Genomic DNA, 15,157 nt, shown 5'->3' with positions numbered 1-15,157 from the left:
ATTATGGTGTGTGTGTGTGCACAAGTGTGCCAATGTCCTGGGGAAAGAAAAACCACAATAACAACAACCACAACCACCACCACCACAACAACCACCACCACAACCACCACAATCACCACCACCACCACAACAACCACAACCACCACCACCACAACCATAACAACCACAACCACGACAATCACCACAACAACAACCACAACAACTACTACCACAATAACTACCACAACAAAAACTACAACAAACATCACCAGAACAACAGACTCAACAACCACCACAACAAAAACCACATCAACAACAACAACCACAACAACCACCACCACCACCACAACTACTACCACAATAACCACCACAACAACCACCACAACAAAAACCACATCAACAACAACCACCACAACAACCACCACAACAAAAACCACATCAACAACAACCACCACAACAACCACCACAACAAGACGTACCGCGTAGAACCCATTGTCCAGTTTGTGCCAGGTCCAGATAGGGTAAGGGTAGCCAGTGGCCTTACAGTAGAGCAGGGCCTTCTGGCCCTCGTTCTTATTGTCACTACGCTTGTGGCCTGTGATGTCAGGACCAGCTGGAATGAGGGCACAACCAAATCAGAACAAAGTAAATCAAAAGCAAGGAATTCAATGATAACTTTTACTAATAATACAATGTTATCACATAAAAAGGTCTCAGGGCTAGTGTTCCAAATGGTGTATTTATTCTGAAAAGGGCCCACATGGCTCTCTGGTCAAAAGTAGTGCAATATGTAGGGAATCTTGCTTGCTATATAAAGCAGGCAGACAGGCATCCAGGCATTCAGTTACTGTTTGATTGAACGTCAGAATGGACCAAACGAGTGACCTAAGTGACGTTGAGCGGTTCCAGGCGCACCGGTTCAAGTATCTCAGAAACGGACGAGCCCTCCTGGGCTTTTCACACACGACGGTGTCTAACGGGTTTACTCAGAACGGTGAGACAAACAACAAACATCCAGCCGGCGGCTGTCCCGTAGGTGAAAACAGCTTGTTGATGAGAGGTCGAAGGAGAACGGCAAGAATGGTGCACGCTGACAGGCCCGCCTACAAACAGACAAATAACAGTGCAGTACAACAGTGGTGTGAAGAACGGCATCTCGTGAACGCACAACTCGTCAGTCCTCGTCACTGGATGGGCTATTGCAGCAGACGGCCACACCGGGTTCCACTCCTATCAGCTAAAAACAACAAGCGGCTCCAGTGGGCACGAGACTTCCAACACAGGGCAACTGAGGAGTGGAAAAACATTGTCTGGTCTGACGAATCACGATTCATGTTGCATCATGCTGATGGCAGAGTCAGGATTTGGCGTAAGCAGCAAGAATCCATGGACCCATCCTGCCTGGTGTCAACGGTACACACAGGCTGGTGGTGGTGGTGTACTGGTGTGGGGAATGATACCAATCAATTGATACCAATTGAGCAACAAATGTTTACGACATCATGTAGAATCAATACCGCAAATAATTCAGGTTGTTCTGGAGGATTCCTTTACTACGCCTACATTATTTCCTGGGTTAGTTGCCCAGATCTGACGACACAACCTTAAAATGGGTACATTCCGATTTTTACATCAACAAATAAAAATTAAAAATTATCTTTCACAAAAATGTTGGTATAATTGTCCCTTACAATAATCTGTAAACTTAATTTTCTGTTGCCAAATGTTTTTTGGTTTGTTATATATATATATATATATCTATATATAAAATTTGCTGACCACACTGCAATTCCCCCGTGACCCCACTAGGGAGTGCAACCCGACTGTGAATACCACTGCCTTAGTGTAATGATCAGCCTTTGCACGATCTTCCAGACGTACGCTCTCTGCTATCACTTTGTGTTGTATACAGACTACAGTTAATATATACAGAATAAAGTTATTGTATACAGACTACAGTTAATGTATACAGAATAAAGTTATTGTATACAGACTATAGTTATTATATAAAGAATACAGTTATTGATTACAGAATACAGCTATTGTCAACAGAATACAGTTATTGATTACAGAATACAGCTATTGTCAACAGAATACAGTTATTGATTACAGAATACAGCTATTGTATACGGTCTACAGTTCAGTTTTAGTGAGAGTTAACCACCTTGATACTAGTAACATTTGTAATGGAATTACATCTCTGCTCTGATATCTCTGTGTGAATAAATACATACAGTGGGGAGAACAAGTATTTGATACACTGCCGATTTTGCAGGTTTTCCTACTTACAAAGCATGTAGAGATCTGTATTTTTTTTTTATCATAGAAGCATCTCAAGGTCCTGGAGTGGCCTAGCCAGTCTCCAGACCTGAACCCAATAGAAAATCTTTGGAGGGAGCTGAAAGTCCGTATTGCCCAGCGACAGCCCCGAAACCTGAAGGATCTGGAGAAGGTCAGTATGGAGGAGTGGGCAAAAAGCCCTGCTGCAGTGTGTGCCAACCTGGTCAAGAACTACAGGAAATGTATGATCTCTATAATTGTAAACAAAGGTTTCTGTACCAAATAATAAGTTCTGCTTTTCTGATGTATCAAATACTTATGTCATGCAATAAAATGCAAATGAATTATTAAAAAAATCATACAATGTGATTTTCTGGATTTTTGATTTAGATTCCGTCTCTCACAGTCAAAGTGTACCTATGATAAAAATTACAGACCTCTACATGCTTTGTAAGTAGGAAAACCTGCAAAATCGGCAGTGTATCAAATACTTGTTCTCCCCACTGTATTGTGGCATCCATTTACCAGTTACATTGTTTTACAGTTTTGTCATTGAGCAGACACTCTTATCCAAAGAGACTTACGGGAGCAATTATGGTTAAGTGGCTTGCTCAAGGGCACATCGACAGATTTATCACATAGTTGGCTCGGGGATTCAAACCAATTACCTTTTGGTTACTGCCAGTGAAACAAGCTAGGGCTGATTCTCTGATCCTGATGCAGAGTGGATGGATAGAGCTTTACAGTAATCCTCCAATCAGACAGAGCAGCCACCATCTGCTACCTCTGAGCTGTCCCTCTACTGGTTAGATAGAAACTGTAGCTAGGCTGCCATTTGGAAGGCAGAGACAATTCAGACCACTACAAGGCCTTCACAAGACAGACCAAAGAGGTCAAAGGCTTATGTGGTAGATAGGTTAATGTGTCAACTCAAAACAACAAGTAGATATTCAACACTGGTTGGGAGTCGTAGCCTGCTGTCGTCTACCTTTAAACTTGGAGTCTTTGGCAGAAGGAGGTCATATCAAAAGGGCCTCTACTGTGTCACATCGAAGGGCCTCTACTGTGACGCATCGAAGGGCCTCTACTGTGACGCATCGAAGGGCCTCTACTGTGACGCATCGAAGGGCCTCTACTGTGTCACATCGAAGGGCCTCTACTGTGTCGTATCGAAGGGCCTCTACTGCGTCGTATCAAAGGGCCTCTACTGTGTCGTATCGAAGGGCCTCTACTGTGTCGTATCGAAGGGCCTCTACTGTGTCACATCGAAGGGCCTCTACTGTGTCGTATCGAAGGGCCTCTACTGTGTCACATCGAAGGGCCTCTACTGCGTCACATCGAAGGGCCTCTACTGTGTCACATCGAAGGGCCTCTACTGCGTCGTATCGAAGGGCCTCTACTGCGTCACATCGAAGGGCCTCTACTGCGTCACATCGAAGGGCCTCTACTGCGTCACATCGAAGGGCCTCTACTGCGTCACATCGAAGGGCCTCTACTGCGTCGTATCAAAGGGCCTCTACTGTGTCACATCGAAGGGCCTCTACTGCGTCACATCGAAGGGCCTCTACTGTGTCGTATCAAAGGGCCTCTACTGCGTCACATCGAAGGGCCTCTACTGCGTCACATCGAAGGGCCTCTACTGCGTCACATCGAAGGGCCTCTACTGTGTCGTATCAAAGGGCCTCTACTGTGTCGTATCGAAGGGCCTCTACTGCGTCACATCGAAGGGCCTCTACTGCGTCACATCGAAGGGCCTCTACTGCGTCACATCGAAGGGCCTCTACTGCGTCACATCGAAGGGCCTCTACTGCGTCACATCGAAGGGCCTCTACTGCGTCACATCGAAGGGCCTCTACTGTGTCGTATCAAAGGGCCTCTACTGCGTCACATCGAAGGGCCTCTACTGCGTCACATCGAAGGGCCTCTACTGTGTCGTATCAAAGGGCCTCTACTGTGTCGTATCGAAGGGCCTCTACTGTGTCGTATCGAAGGGCCTCTACTGTGTCACATCGAAGGGCCTCTACTGTGTCACATCGAAGGGCCTCTACTGTAATGGAAGTCCGGATATGATACTGCTCTTTGATATGACTTTTCATCTCAGTGGTGGAGTTGGCGGGGGGGGGGGGGGGGGGGGGTCCTATCGAAGGTGTCATTTCTAGGATGATATGACAGTGCTGTTTAAAGATGACACATACATGTGGCCATGGGCAGTCTATTAGGTCATCATAGCATTCTTGAATGGTTCATGTGAATGATTCATGTGAATGATTCATAAGTCTAGGATCAATCATAGTCATTACTATTCAACACTGGTGGGTGGGCGTCGTACTGTACCTTTAATCTCGATGGTGGCGTTAGCAGGCGGAGCCATGTTAAAGGTGTAGACACACATGTACTCCCCTGCATCCTCTCCTCTGGGCTTCTTCAGGCTGTATTTACACAAAACAAACACCACAAGACAATCAATCCTCTAGTTTAAACAGTGTTCTGTTCTGCTGTGTTCTGTTCTGCTGTGTTCTGTTCTGCTGTGTTCTGTTCTACAGTATTTAGTTCTACAGTGTTCTGTTCTACAATATTTAGTTCTACAGTGTTCTGTTCTGCTGTGTTCTGTTCTACAGTATTTAGTTCTACAGTGTTCTGTTCTGTTGTGTTCTGTTCTACAGTGTTCTGTTCTACAGTGTTATTTTCTGCTGTGTTCTGTTCTACATGATTTAGTTCTACAGTGTTCTGTTCTGCTGTGTTCTGTTCTGCTGTGTTCTGTTCTACTGTCTTCTGTTCTGCTGTGTTCTGTTTTGCTGTGTTCTGTTCTGCTGTGTTCTGTTCTACAGTGTTCTGTTCTACAGTGTTCTGTTCTGCTGTGTTCTGTTCTACAGTATTTAGTTCTACAGTGTTCTGTTCTACAGTATTTATTTCTAGTGTTCAGGTCTAGTGTTTTGTTCTACAGTGTTCTGTTCTACAGTATTAAGTTCTACAGTATTTAGTTCTACAGTGTTCAGTTCTACAAAGTTTTGTTCTACAGTGTTCAGTTCTACAGTATTTAGTTCTACTGCGTTCAGATCTACAGTATTTAATTCTAACTATGAAAGGCACTCTGATGTCAGAGGCATTGCCTGCGTCCAATAATCGCTCGTTTTTTTGGAAATGTGCAAGGAAATAATTATCGTTGCTGTCTGATGAAAACCTTTTATCTCCAAAACAGATCATCCATGTTTTCACATTAATGAACATACAATTATGAAACTTCAGAAGTTATTCTGAATAAATATTCTTGGTCCAAGTGCCATGAAATGTACAATGTAGAGTGGAGTTACTGCTTTCAAAACATGTAAACAATTAGCAGAAATTAATACAGGTAACGAGTGGAGGACAGAGAAGCCTCTTAAAGAAGAAGTTACAGGTCTGTGAGAGCCAGAAATCGTGCTTGTTTGTAGGTGACCAAATACTAATTTTCCACCATAATTTGCAAATAAATTCATAAAAAATCCAACAATGTGATTTTCTGGATTCTTTTCTCTCATTTTGTCTGTCATAGTTGAAGTGTACCTATGATGAAAATTACAGGCCTCTCTCATCTTTTTAAGTGAGAGAACTTGCACAATTGGTGGCTGACTAAATACTTTCTTGCCCCACTGTATGTGTAGGGCAGATTGAATATCTGTAGAGGTCAGATTGTATATGTGTAGGGGGCTGATTGTATATGTGTAGGGGGTAGATTGTATATGTGTAGGGGGCAGATTGTATATGTGTAGGGGGCAGATTGTATATGTGTAGGGGGCAGATTGTATATGTGTAGTGGGCAGATTGTATATGTGTAGGGGGCAGATTGTATATGTGTAGGGGGCAGATTGTATATGTGTAGGGGGCAGATTGTATATGTGTAGGGGGCAGATTGAATATGTGTAGGGGGCAGATTGTATATGTGTAGGGCAGATTGAATATGTGTAGGGCAGATTGTATATGTGTAGGGGGCAGATTGAATATGTGTAGGGGGCAGATTGAATATGTGTAGGGGGCAGATTGAATATGTGTAGGGCAGATTGTATATGTGTAGGGGGCAGATTGAATATGTGTAGGGGGCAGATTGTATATCTGTAGGGGGCAGATTGAATATGTGTAGGGGGCAGATTGAATATGTGTAGGGCAGATTGTATATGTGTAGGGGGCAGATTGAATATGTGTAGGGGGCAGATTGAATATGTGTAGGGCAGATTGAATATGTGTAGGGGGCAGATACAGATACAGCAGGTGTATCTCACTGGTCATCCCTAAAGCCAACACCTCATTTGGCCGCCTTTCGTTCCAGTTCTCTGCTGCCTGTGACTGGAACGAATTGCAAAAATCGCTGAAGTTGGAGACTTTTATCTCCCTCACCAACTTCAAACATCTGCTATCTGAGCAGCTAACCGATCGCTGCAGCTGTACATAGTCTATCGGTAAACAGCCCACCCATTTTTACCTACCTCATCCCCATACTGTTTATATGTATTTACTTTTCTGCTCTTTTGCACACCAGTATCTCTACCTGTACATGACAATCTGATCATTTATCACTCCAGTGTTAATCTGCAAAATTGTAATTATCTGCCTACCTCCTCATGCCTTTTGCACACAATGTATTTAGACTCCCCTTTTTTCTACTGTGTTATTGACTTGTTAATTGTTTACTCCATGTGTAACTCTGTGTTGTCTGTTCACACTGCTATGCTTTATCTTGGCCAGGTCGCAGTTGTAAATGAGAACTTGTTCTCAACTAGCTTACCTGGTTAAATAAAGGTGTTCTCAACTAGCCTACCTGGTTAAATAAAGGTGTTCTCAACTGGCCTACCTGGTTAAATAAAGGTGTTCTCAACTGGCCTACCTGGTTAAATAAAGGTGTTCTCAACTGGCCTACCTGGTTAAATAAAGGTGTTCTCAACTGGCCTACCTGGTTAAATAAAGGTGTTCTCAACTAGCCTACCTGGTTAAATAAAGGTGTTCTCAACTGGCCTACCTGGTTAAATAAAGGTGTTCTCAACTAGCCTACCTGGTTAAATAAAGGTGTTCTCAACTAGCCTACCTGGTTAAATAAAGGTGTTCTCAACTGGCCTACCTGGTTAAATAAAGGTGTTCTCAACTGGCCTACCTGGTTAAATAAAGGTGTTCTCAACTGGCCTACCTGGTTAAATAAAGGTGTTCTCAACTAGCCTACCTGGTTAAATAAAGGTGTTCTCAACTGGCCTACCTGGTTAAATAAAGGTGTTCTCAACTAGCCTACCTGGTTAAATAAAGGTGTTCTCAACTAGCCTACCTGGTTAAATAAAGGTGTTCTCAACTAGCCTACCTGGTTAAATAAAGGTGTTCTCAACTAGCCTACCTGGTTAAATAAAGGTGTTCTCAACTAGCCTACCTGGTTAAATAAAGGTGTTCTCAACTAGCCTACCTGGTTAAATAAAGGTGTTCTCAACTAGCCTACCTGGTTAAATAAAGGTGTTCTCAACTAGCCTACCTGGTTAAATAAAGGTGTTCTCAACTAGCCTACCTGGTTAAATAAAGGTGTTCTCAACTAGCCTACCTGGTTAAATAAAGGTGTTCTCAACTAGCCTACCTGGTTAAATAAAGGTGTTCTCAACTAGCCTACCTGGTTAAATAAAGGTGTTCTCAACTAGCCTACCTGGTTAAATAAAGGTGTTCTCAACTAGCCTACCTGGTTAAATAAAGGTGTTCTCAACTAGCCTACCTGGTTAAATAAAGGTGTTCTCAACTAGCCTACCTGGTTAAATAAAGGTGTTCTCAACTAGCCTACTTGGTTAAATAAAGGTGTTCTCAACTAGCCTACCTGGTTAAATAAAGGTGTTCTCAACTGGCCTACCTGGTTAAATAAAGGTGTTCTCAACTAGCCTACCTGGTTAAATAAAGGTGTTCTCAACTAGCCTACCTGGTTAAATAAAGGTGTTCTCAACTAGCCTACCTGGTTAAATAAAGGTGTTCTCAACTAGCCTACCTGGTTAAATAAAGGTGAAATAAAATTAAATTAAAAATACTTCAGGAGAGTAGACGAGGTTCGGGTTGATGGGATTGGTTAAGGTTAGGGCCAGGGTTCTGGGTGTTAGATGGGGTTCGGGTTGATGGGACGGACTGGTTAAGGTTAGGGCCAGGGTTCTGGGTGTTAGATGGGGTTCGGGTTGATGGGACGGACTGGTTAAGGTTAGGGCCAGGGTTCTGGGTGTTAGATGGGGTTCGGGTTGATGGGATTGGTTAAGGTTAGGGCCAGGGTTCTGGGTGTTAGATGGGGTTCGGGTTGATGGGACTGGTTAAGGTTAGGGCCAGGGTTCTGGGTGTTAGATGGGGTTCGGGTTGATGGGATTGGTTAAGGTTAGGGCCAGGGTTCTGGGTGTTAGATGGGGTTCGGGTTGATGGGATTGGTTAAGGTTAGGGCCAGGGTTCTGGGTGTTAGATGGGGTTCGGGTTGATGGGACTGGTTAAGGTTAGGGCCAGGGTTCTGGGTGTTAGATGGGGTTCGGGTTGATGGGATTGGTTAAGGTTAGGGCCAGGGTTCTGGGTGTTAGATGGGGTTCGGGTTGATGGGATTGGTTAAGGTTAGGGCCAGGGTTCTGGGTGTTAGATGGGGTTCGGGTTGATGGGATTGGTTAAGGTTAGGGCCAGGGTTCTGGGTGTTAGATGGGGTTCGGGTTGATGGGATTGGTTAAGGTTAGGGCCAGGGTTCTGGGTGTTAGATGGGGTTCGGGTTGATGGGACGGACTGGTTATGGTTAGGGCCAGGGTTCTGGGTGTTAGATGGGGTTCGGGTTGATGGGACGGACTGGTTAAGGTTAGGGCCAGGGTTCTGGGTGTTAGATGGGGTTCGGGTTGATGGGACGGACTGGTTAAGGTTAGGGCCAGAGTTCTGGGTGTTAGATGGGGTTCGGGTTGATGGGATTGGTTAAGGTTAGGGCCAGGGTTCTGGGTGTTAGATGGGGTTCGGGTTGATGGGATTGGTTAAGGTTAGGGCCAGGGTTCTGGGTGTTAGATGGGGTTCGGGTTGATGGGATTGGTTAAGGTTAGGGCCAGGGTTCTGGGTGTTAGATGGGGTTCGGGTTGATGGGATTGGTTAAGGTTAGGGCCAGGGTTCTGGGTGTTAGATGGGGTTCGGGTTGATGGGATTGGTTAAGGTTAGGGCCAGGGTTCTGGGTGTTAGATGGGGTTCGGGTTGATGGGATTGGTTAAGGTTAGGGCCAGGGTTCTGGGTGTTAGATGGGGTTCGGGTTGATGGGATTGGTTAAGGTTAGGGCTAGGGTTCTGGGTGTTAGATGGGGACATACTAGTACTCGGTGTTGGCCCTCTCTCCGCGGGTCTCTTTGATCTCCTCCCCATTCTTCATCCAGAAACTCTCGCTGTGGGCGCTGTGGGCTGAAGTTAGGTTGCACTGCAGGGTGAGGGGCAGGCTGTAGTGATCAACTGGCAGCGTGATATGGTCCGACGAGTTGATTGACGGTTCTGAAACACCAACAAGACACTTCCAATAGTCAATTCCATTTCAATACAGTCAATTACTTGAAAAATGAGGAGAATTTGAATTTCAGTGGATGGAACGTTCTGAAAGACCAATAAGACACCAGGGTTAGGGTCAGTTCCATTTCAAATCAGTTGGGGTCAATTCCACTTCAAATTGTTTCCTCTTTGTTTTTTTATTTTTTTCCTTTTCAATGTAGTTCATTTAAAATGACTTGAAAGCAATGAGGACAATTTAATTGTGATTTCAGTGTACTTCCTGAATTGACTGAATTGAATTGAAATGGAATTGACCCCAACCCTGATAGACATCACACAGGCTTCTGTTGTGACAGCTGGGTGGTGTTCTCTCTTAGTATTCTAACCTGTATTGTGACAGCTGGGTGGTGTTCTCTCTTAGTATTCTAACCTGTATTGTGACAGCTGGGTGGTGTTCTCTCTTAGTATTCTAACCTGTATTGTGACAGCTGGGTGGTGTTCTCTCTTAGTATTCTAACCTGTATTGTGACAGCTGGGTGGTGTTCTCTCTTAGTATTCTAACCTGTATTGTGACAGCTGGGTGGTGTTCTCTCTTAGTATTCTAACCTGTATTGTGACAGCTGGGTGGTGTTCTCTCTTAGTATTCTAACCTGTATTGTGACAGCTGGGTGGTGTTCTCTCTTAGTATTCTAACCTGTATTGTGACAGCTGGGTGGTGTTCTCTCTTAGTATTCTAACCTGTATTGTGACAGCTGGGTGGTGTTCTCTCTTAGTATTCTAGCCTGTATTGTGACAGCTGGGTGGTGTTCTCTCTTAGTATTCTAACCTGTATTGTGACAGCTGGGTGGTGTTCTCTCTTAGTATTCTAACCTGTATTGTGACAGCTGGGTGGTGTTCTCTCTTAGTATTCTAACCTGTATTGTGACAGCTGGGTGGTGTTCTCTCTTAGTATTCTAACCTGTATTGTGACAGCTGGGTGGTGTTCTCTCTTAGTATTCTAACCTGTATTGTGACAGCTGGGTGGTGTTCTCTCTTAGTATTCTAGCCTGTATTGTGACAGCTGGGTGGTGTTCTCTCTTAGTATTCTAACCTGTATTGTGACAGCTGGGTGGTGTTCTCTCTTAGTATTCTAACCTGTGTTGTGACAGCTGGGTGGTGTTCTCACTTAGTATTCTAACCTGTATTGTGACAGCTGGGTGGTGTTCTCTCTTAGCATTCTAACCTGTATTGTGACAGCTGGGTGGTGTTCTCTCTTAGTGTTCTAACCTGTATTGTGACAGCTGGGTGGTGATCTCTCTTAGTATTCTAACCTGTATTGTGACAGCTGGGTGGTGTTCTCTCTTAGTATTCTAACCTGTGTTGTGACAGCTGGGTGGTGTTCTCTCTTAGTATTCTAACCTGTGTTGTGACAGCTGGGTGGTGTTCTCTCTTAGTATTCTAACCTGTATTGTGACAGCTGGGTGGTGTTCTCTCGTAATATTCTAACCTGTATTGTGACAGCTGGGTGGTGTTCTCTCTTAGTATTCTAACCTGTGTTGTGGCAGCTGGGTGGTGTTCTCTCTCAGTATTCTAACCTGTGTTGTGACAGCTGGGTGGTGTTCTCTCTTAGTATTCTAACCTGTATTGTGACAGCTGGGTGGTGTTCTCTCGTAGTATTCTAACCTGTATTGTGACAGCTGGGTGGTGTTCTCTCTTAGTATTCTAACCTGTATTGTGACAGCTGGGTGGTGTTCTCTCTTAGTATTCTAACCTGTATTGTGACAGCTGGGTGGTGTTCTCTCTTAGTATTCTAACCTGTATTGTGACAGCTGGGTGGTGTTCTCTCTTAGTATTCTAACCTGTATTGTGACAGCTGGGTGGTGTTCTCTCTTAGTATTCTAACCTGTATTGTGACAGCTGGGTGGTGTTCTCTCTTAGTATTCTAACCTGTATTGTGACAGCTGGGTGGTGTTCTCTCTTAGTATTCTAACCTGTATTGTGACAGCTGGGTGGTGTTCTCTCTTAGTATTCTAACCTGTATTGTGACAGCTGGGTGGTGTTCTCTCTTAGTATTCTAACCTGTATTGTTACAGCTGGGTGGTGTTCTCTCTTAGTATTCTAACCTGTGTTGTGACAGCTGGGTAGTGTTCTCTCTTAGTATTCTAACCTGTATTGTGACAGCTGGGTGGTGTTCTCTCTTAGTATTCTAACCTGTATTGTGACAGCTGGGTGGTGTTCTCTCTTAGTATTCTAACCTGTATTGTGACAGCTGGGTGGTGTTCTCTCTTAGTATTCTAACCTGTATTGTGACAGCTGGGTGGTGTTCTCTCTTAGTATTCTAACCTGTATTGTGACAGCTGGGTGGTGTTCTCTCTTAGTATTCTAACCTGTATTGTGACAGCTGGGTGGTGTTCTCTCTTAGTATTCTAACCTGTGTTGTGACAGCTGGGTAGTGTTCTCTCTTAGTATTCTAACCTGTATTGTGACAGCTGGGTGGTGTTCTCTCTTAGTATTCTAACCTGTATTGTGACAGCTGGGTGGTGTTCTCTCTTAGTATTCTAACCTGTATTGTGACAGCTGGGTGGTGTTCTCTCTTAGTATTCTAACCTGTGTTGTGACAGCTGGGTGGTGTTCTCTCTTAGTATTCTAACCTGTGTTGTGACAGCTGGGTGGTGTTCTCTCTTAGTATTCTAACCTGTGTTGTGACAGCTGGGTGGTGTTCTCTCTCAGTATTCTAACCTGTGTGGGTTTGAGGTGGTGCATCGGGACGATATGAACAAAGACTTAATTTACTGTCATAGAACGCTGATTAGAAAGAACATAGATAAGCACAGGAAATGAACATCGATAAGGACAGGAAATGTTACGACTGTGTGAAGATACATCCGCTGAGCTTTTCTGTATCAATATTCTTACGATTGAATACAAATGTTAGTTTTCAAACAATTATCAGTACATTATGCATGTACTATAGCACATACATACTTACCTCATACTACTAAATGACCCTGTAGTTCACGCTGGACAAGCATAATGAGTAGGCTATAGACAGATGTAGGATCTTAATTTGAGCCAGTTTGCCACAGCAGGAAAATAATCCTGCAGCAACAGGAAATGTGAATTATTATGTGGATAATAATTATTGGACATTTTTGTAGTGGGTTAATACATTTTTTCTTAAAGGGAAAGTAAAGTTTGAAAAAATGTCACAATGGAAATGACAAACTTCAGAAGGCTTTTTAAACCTCAAAAACACTACAAGTTTTAAATGTCCTGCAGTTCCGGAAAGTTCTCCTGCAACAGGGTGATCAAATTCAGATCCTAAATCTTTATTAGTACTTTCCCATACCAGATCAGTACATAAACACATACACTCTGGCTGTCTATAAAAGGTGCAGGCCTATACCTCCAATGATTTCAATAGGCATTCGGAAATTCAGCTTAGAAGCTTGTAGAGTTAACATTCTCAAGTAGGGGTCAGGGGTCAGGGGTCTGGGTAGTGATTTAAAGCCGGGGTTTGATAGGTTTCTAACAGGAGGTAAATATACAGGACATGTCTCTCTCTCTACATGTGTATATATATATATATATATATATCTCTGTCCAAACCCATGTAGAGCGTAGTTAACTTTTACAGCTCATACTGAAAGCTGGTGACGAATTAAAATGTTAACTCAATTCAAAGAAATCTGAAAGACAACAAAAGGGAATTCAACAATAAATGCATGTGAGATGATGGGTAGATTAAAAAATAAATTAAAAAGTTTAGACAAAGTAGAAAATTGAGGAAGTTAAAGATCTCTGGGTTAGTTTGAATCTACAAGAGGTGCAGGGTTCTGTGTACATGGCGGGAGGGGTCTCTGCAGAACACTGTGGTCTTATGGGACAGATTAGATGAAGCTGATGCCTTATTTCTTCATTTCCATGACTTCTGGTAGGTGATGGCTTCTGTGAGGAAACTGGTGGTCCTAAGGGTTTTTGGAAAGGTAACTGGGCACACAGAATACACAGGGAGAGCTAGTTCAGCTGCCTAGGGACTGGGGTACACAGAATATACAGGGATAACTAGTTCAGCTGCCTAGGGACTGGGGTACACAGAATACACAGGGAGAGCTAGTTCAGCTGCCTAGGGACTGGGGTACACAGAATACACAGGGAGAGCTAGTTCAGATGCCTAGGGACTGAGGTACACAGAATAAACAGGGAGAGCTAGTTCAGATGCCTAGGGACTGAGGTACACAGAATACACAGGGAGAGCTAGTTCAGATGCCTAGGGACTGAGGTACACAGAATAAACAGGGAGAGCTAGTTCAGATGCCTAGGGACTGAGGTACACAGAATACACAGGGAGAGCTAGTTCAGATGCCTAGGGACTGAGGTACACAGAATACACAGGGATAGCTAGTTCAGATGCCTAGGGACTGAGGTACACAGAATACACAGGGAGAGCTAGTTCAGATGCCTAGGGACTGAGGTACACAGAATAAACAGGGAGAGCTAGTTCAGATGCCTAGGGACTGAGGTACACAGAATAAACAGGGAGAGCTAGTTCAGATGCCTAGGGACTGAGGTACACAGAATAAACAGGGAGAGCTAGTTCAGATGCCTAGGGACTGAGGTACACAGGGAGATCAAAGAAGTGTTAATTATTCATTTCCATGACGTATGGTAGGTGATGGCTTCTACGAGGGAACTGGTGGTCCTGGAGATCTCGGAAAGGGACTGAGGATACACACAGGATACACATGGATACTTAGTTGAGCTGTCTAGGGACTGAGGTAGAGGTAGTTTAGCAGCCTAGGGACTGAGGTAGAGGTAGTTGAGCTGCCTAGGGACTGAGGTAGAGGTAGAGGTAGTTGAGCTGTCTAGGGACTGAGGTAGAGGTAGTTGAGCTGTAGGGTTCTTAATTTTCAGGATGTATGGAAGGTGATGGCTTCTATGAATGAGCTGCCAATGCTGGGGATTTTGGACAGGGAATGTAGTCTAGTGGTCTGGTGTACACACAGAGAGCTAGTAAAGCCGCTGCCCCTCGTCCTAAGGGGGTCAGGGGTAATCTACTACTCTGACCACTCACTCTGCAACACAGTAACGGTGGCCTGTGCTCTGATCCAGGTGGTGGCAGGGTTTTGGTGCAGATCATTCCTCCTTGGATCATTACTGGCCCGGCACTCGTACGTCCCAGCATCCTCCAGGCCGAGACGAGTCACGCCCAAAACGCTCACGCCGTTGGTGCCGTACGCCGTGTTGATGGAGACGCGGTGTTTACGGGCGCCGTCCCAGAGCTGGCGGAAAGAGTCGGCCCGGTTGATCTCGGAGTACCACCACTGAACCTCTGGGGTCGGGTTACCGACCACGTCACAGTACAACTCAAAGGTGTCCCCTGTTAGTTTGGTCTCAGACAGGGGAGACTTCACAAAGCCAGCTGTAGAGGTGGAGTAGTGGAGTAGGATTAG

The 15,157-nt window shown here is 44.4% G+C and overlaps 2 protein-coding genes across 3 annotated transcripts in view; both read right to left on the bottom strand.

Moving 5' to 3' along the window:
• LOC139376285 (uncharacterized) overlaps positions 1–15,157 on the bottom strand; it is a 1,125,987-nt gene that overhangs the window by 955,520 nt on the left and 155,310 nt on the right. The window lies entirely within an intron of this gene.
• Positions 1–15,157, bottom strand: part of LOC139383181 (neuroplastin-like) — a 77,661-nt gene that overhangs the window by 15,908 nt on the left and 46,596 nt on the right. Inside the window, exons 2-5 of one of the 2 annotated variants that reach the window (XM_071127600.1) lie at positions 14,779–15,126; positions 9,557–9,731; positions 4,594–4,688; positions 459–592 (exon numbers count right to left, since the gene is read on the bottom strand). In XM_071127600.1, the coding sequence (XP_070983701.1) occupies positions 459–592; positions 4,594–4,688; positions 9,557–9,731; positions 14,779–15,126 (752 nt within the window). The remainder of the gene's footprint in view (positions 1–458; positions 593–4,593; positions 4,689–9,556; positions 9,732–14,778; positions 15,127–15,157) is intronic. The other variant, XM_071127611.1, reaches the window with a different exon arrangement.

Source organism: Oncorhynchus clarkii, chromosome 2, assembly GCF_045791955.1.
Source record: "Oncorhynchus clarkii lewisi isolate Uvic-CL-2024 chromosome 2, UVic_Ocla_1.0, whole genome shotgun sequence".
NCBI lineage: Eukaryota > Metazoa > Chordata > Actinopteri > Salmoniformes > Salmonidae > Oncorhynchus > Oncorhynchus clarkii.
Note: the sequence above shows the minus strand (reverse complement) of the source record. Positions and strands in the feature narration are given on the sequence as shown.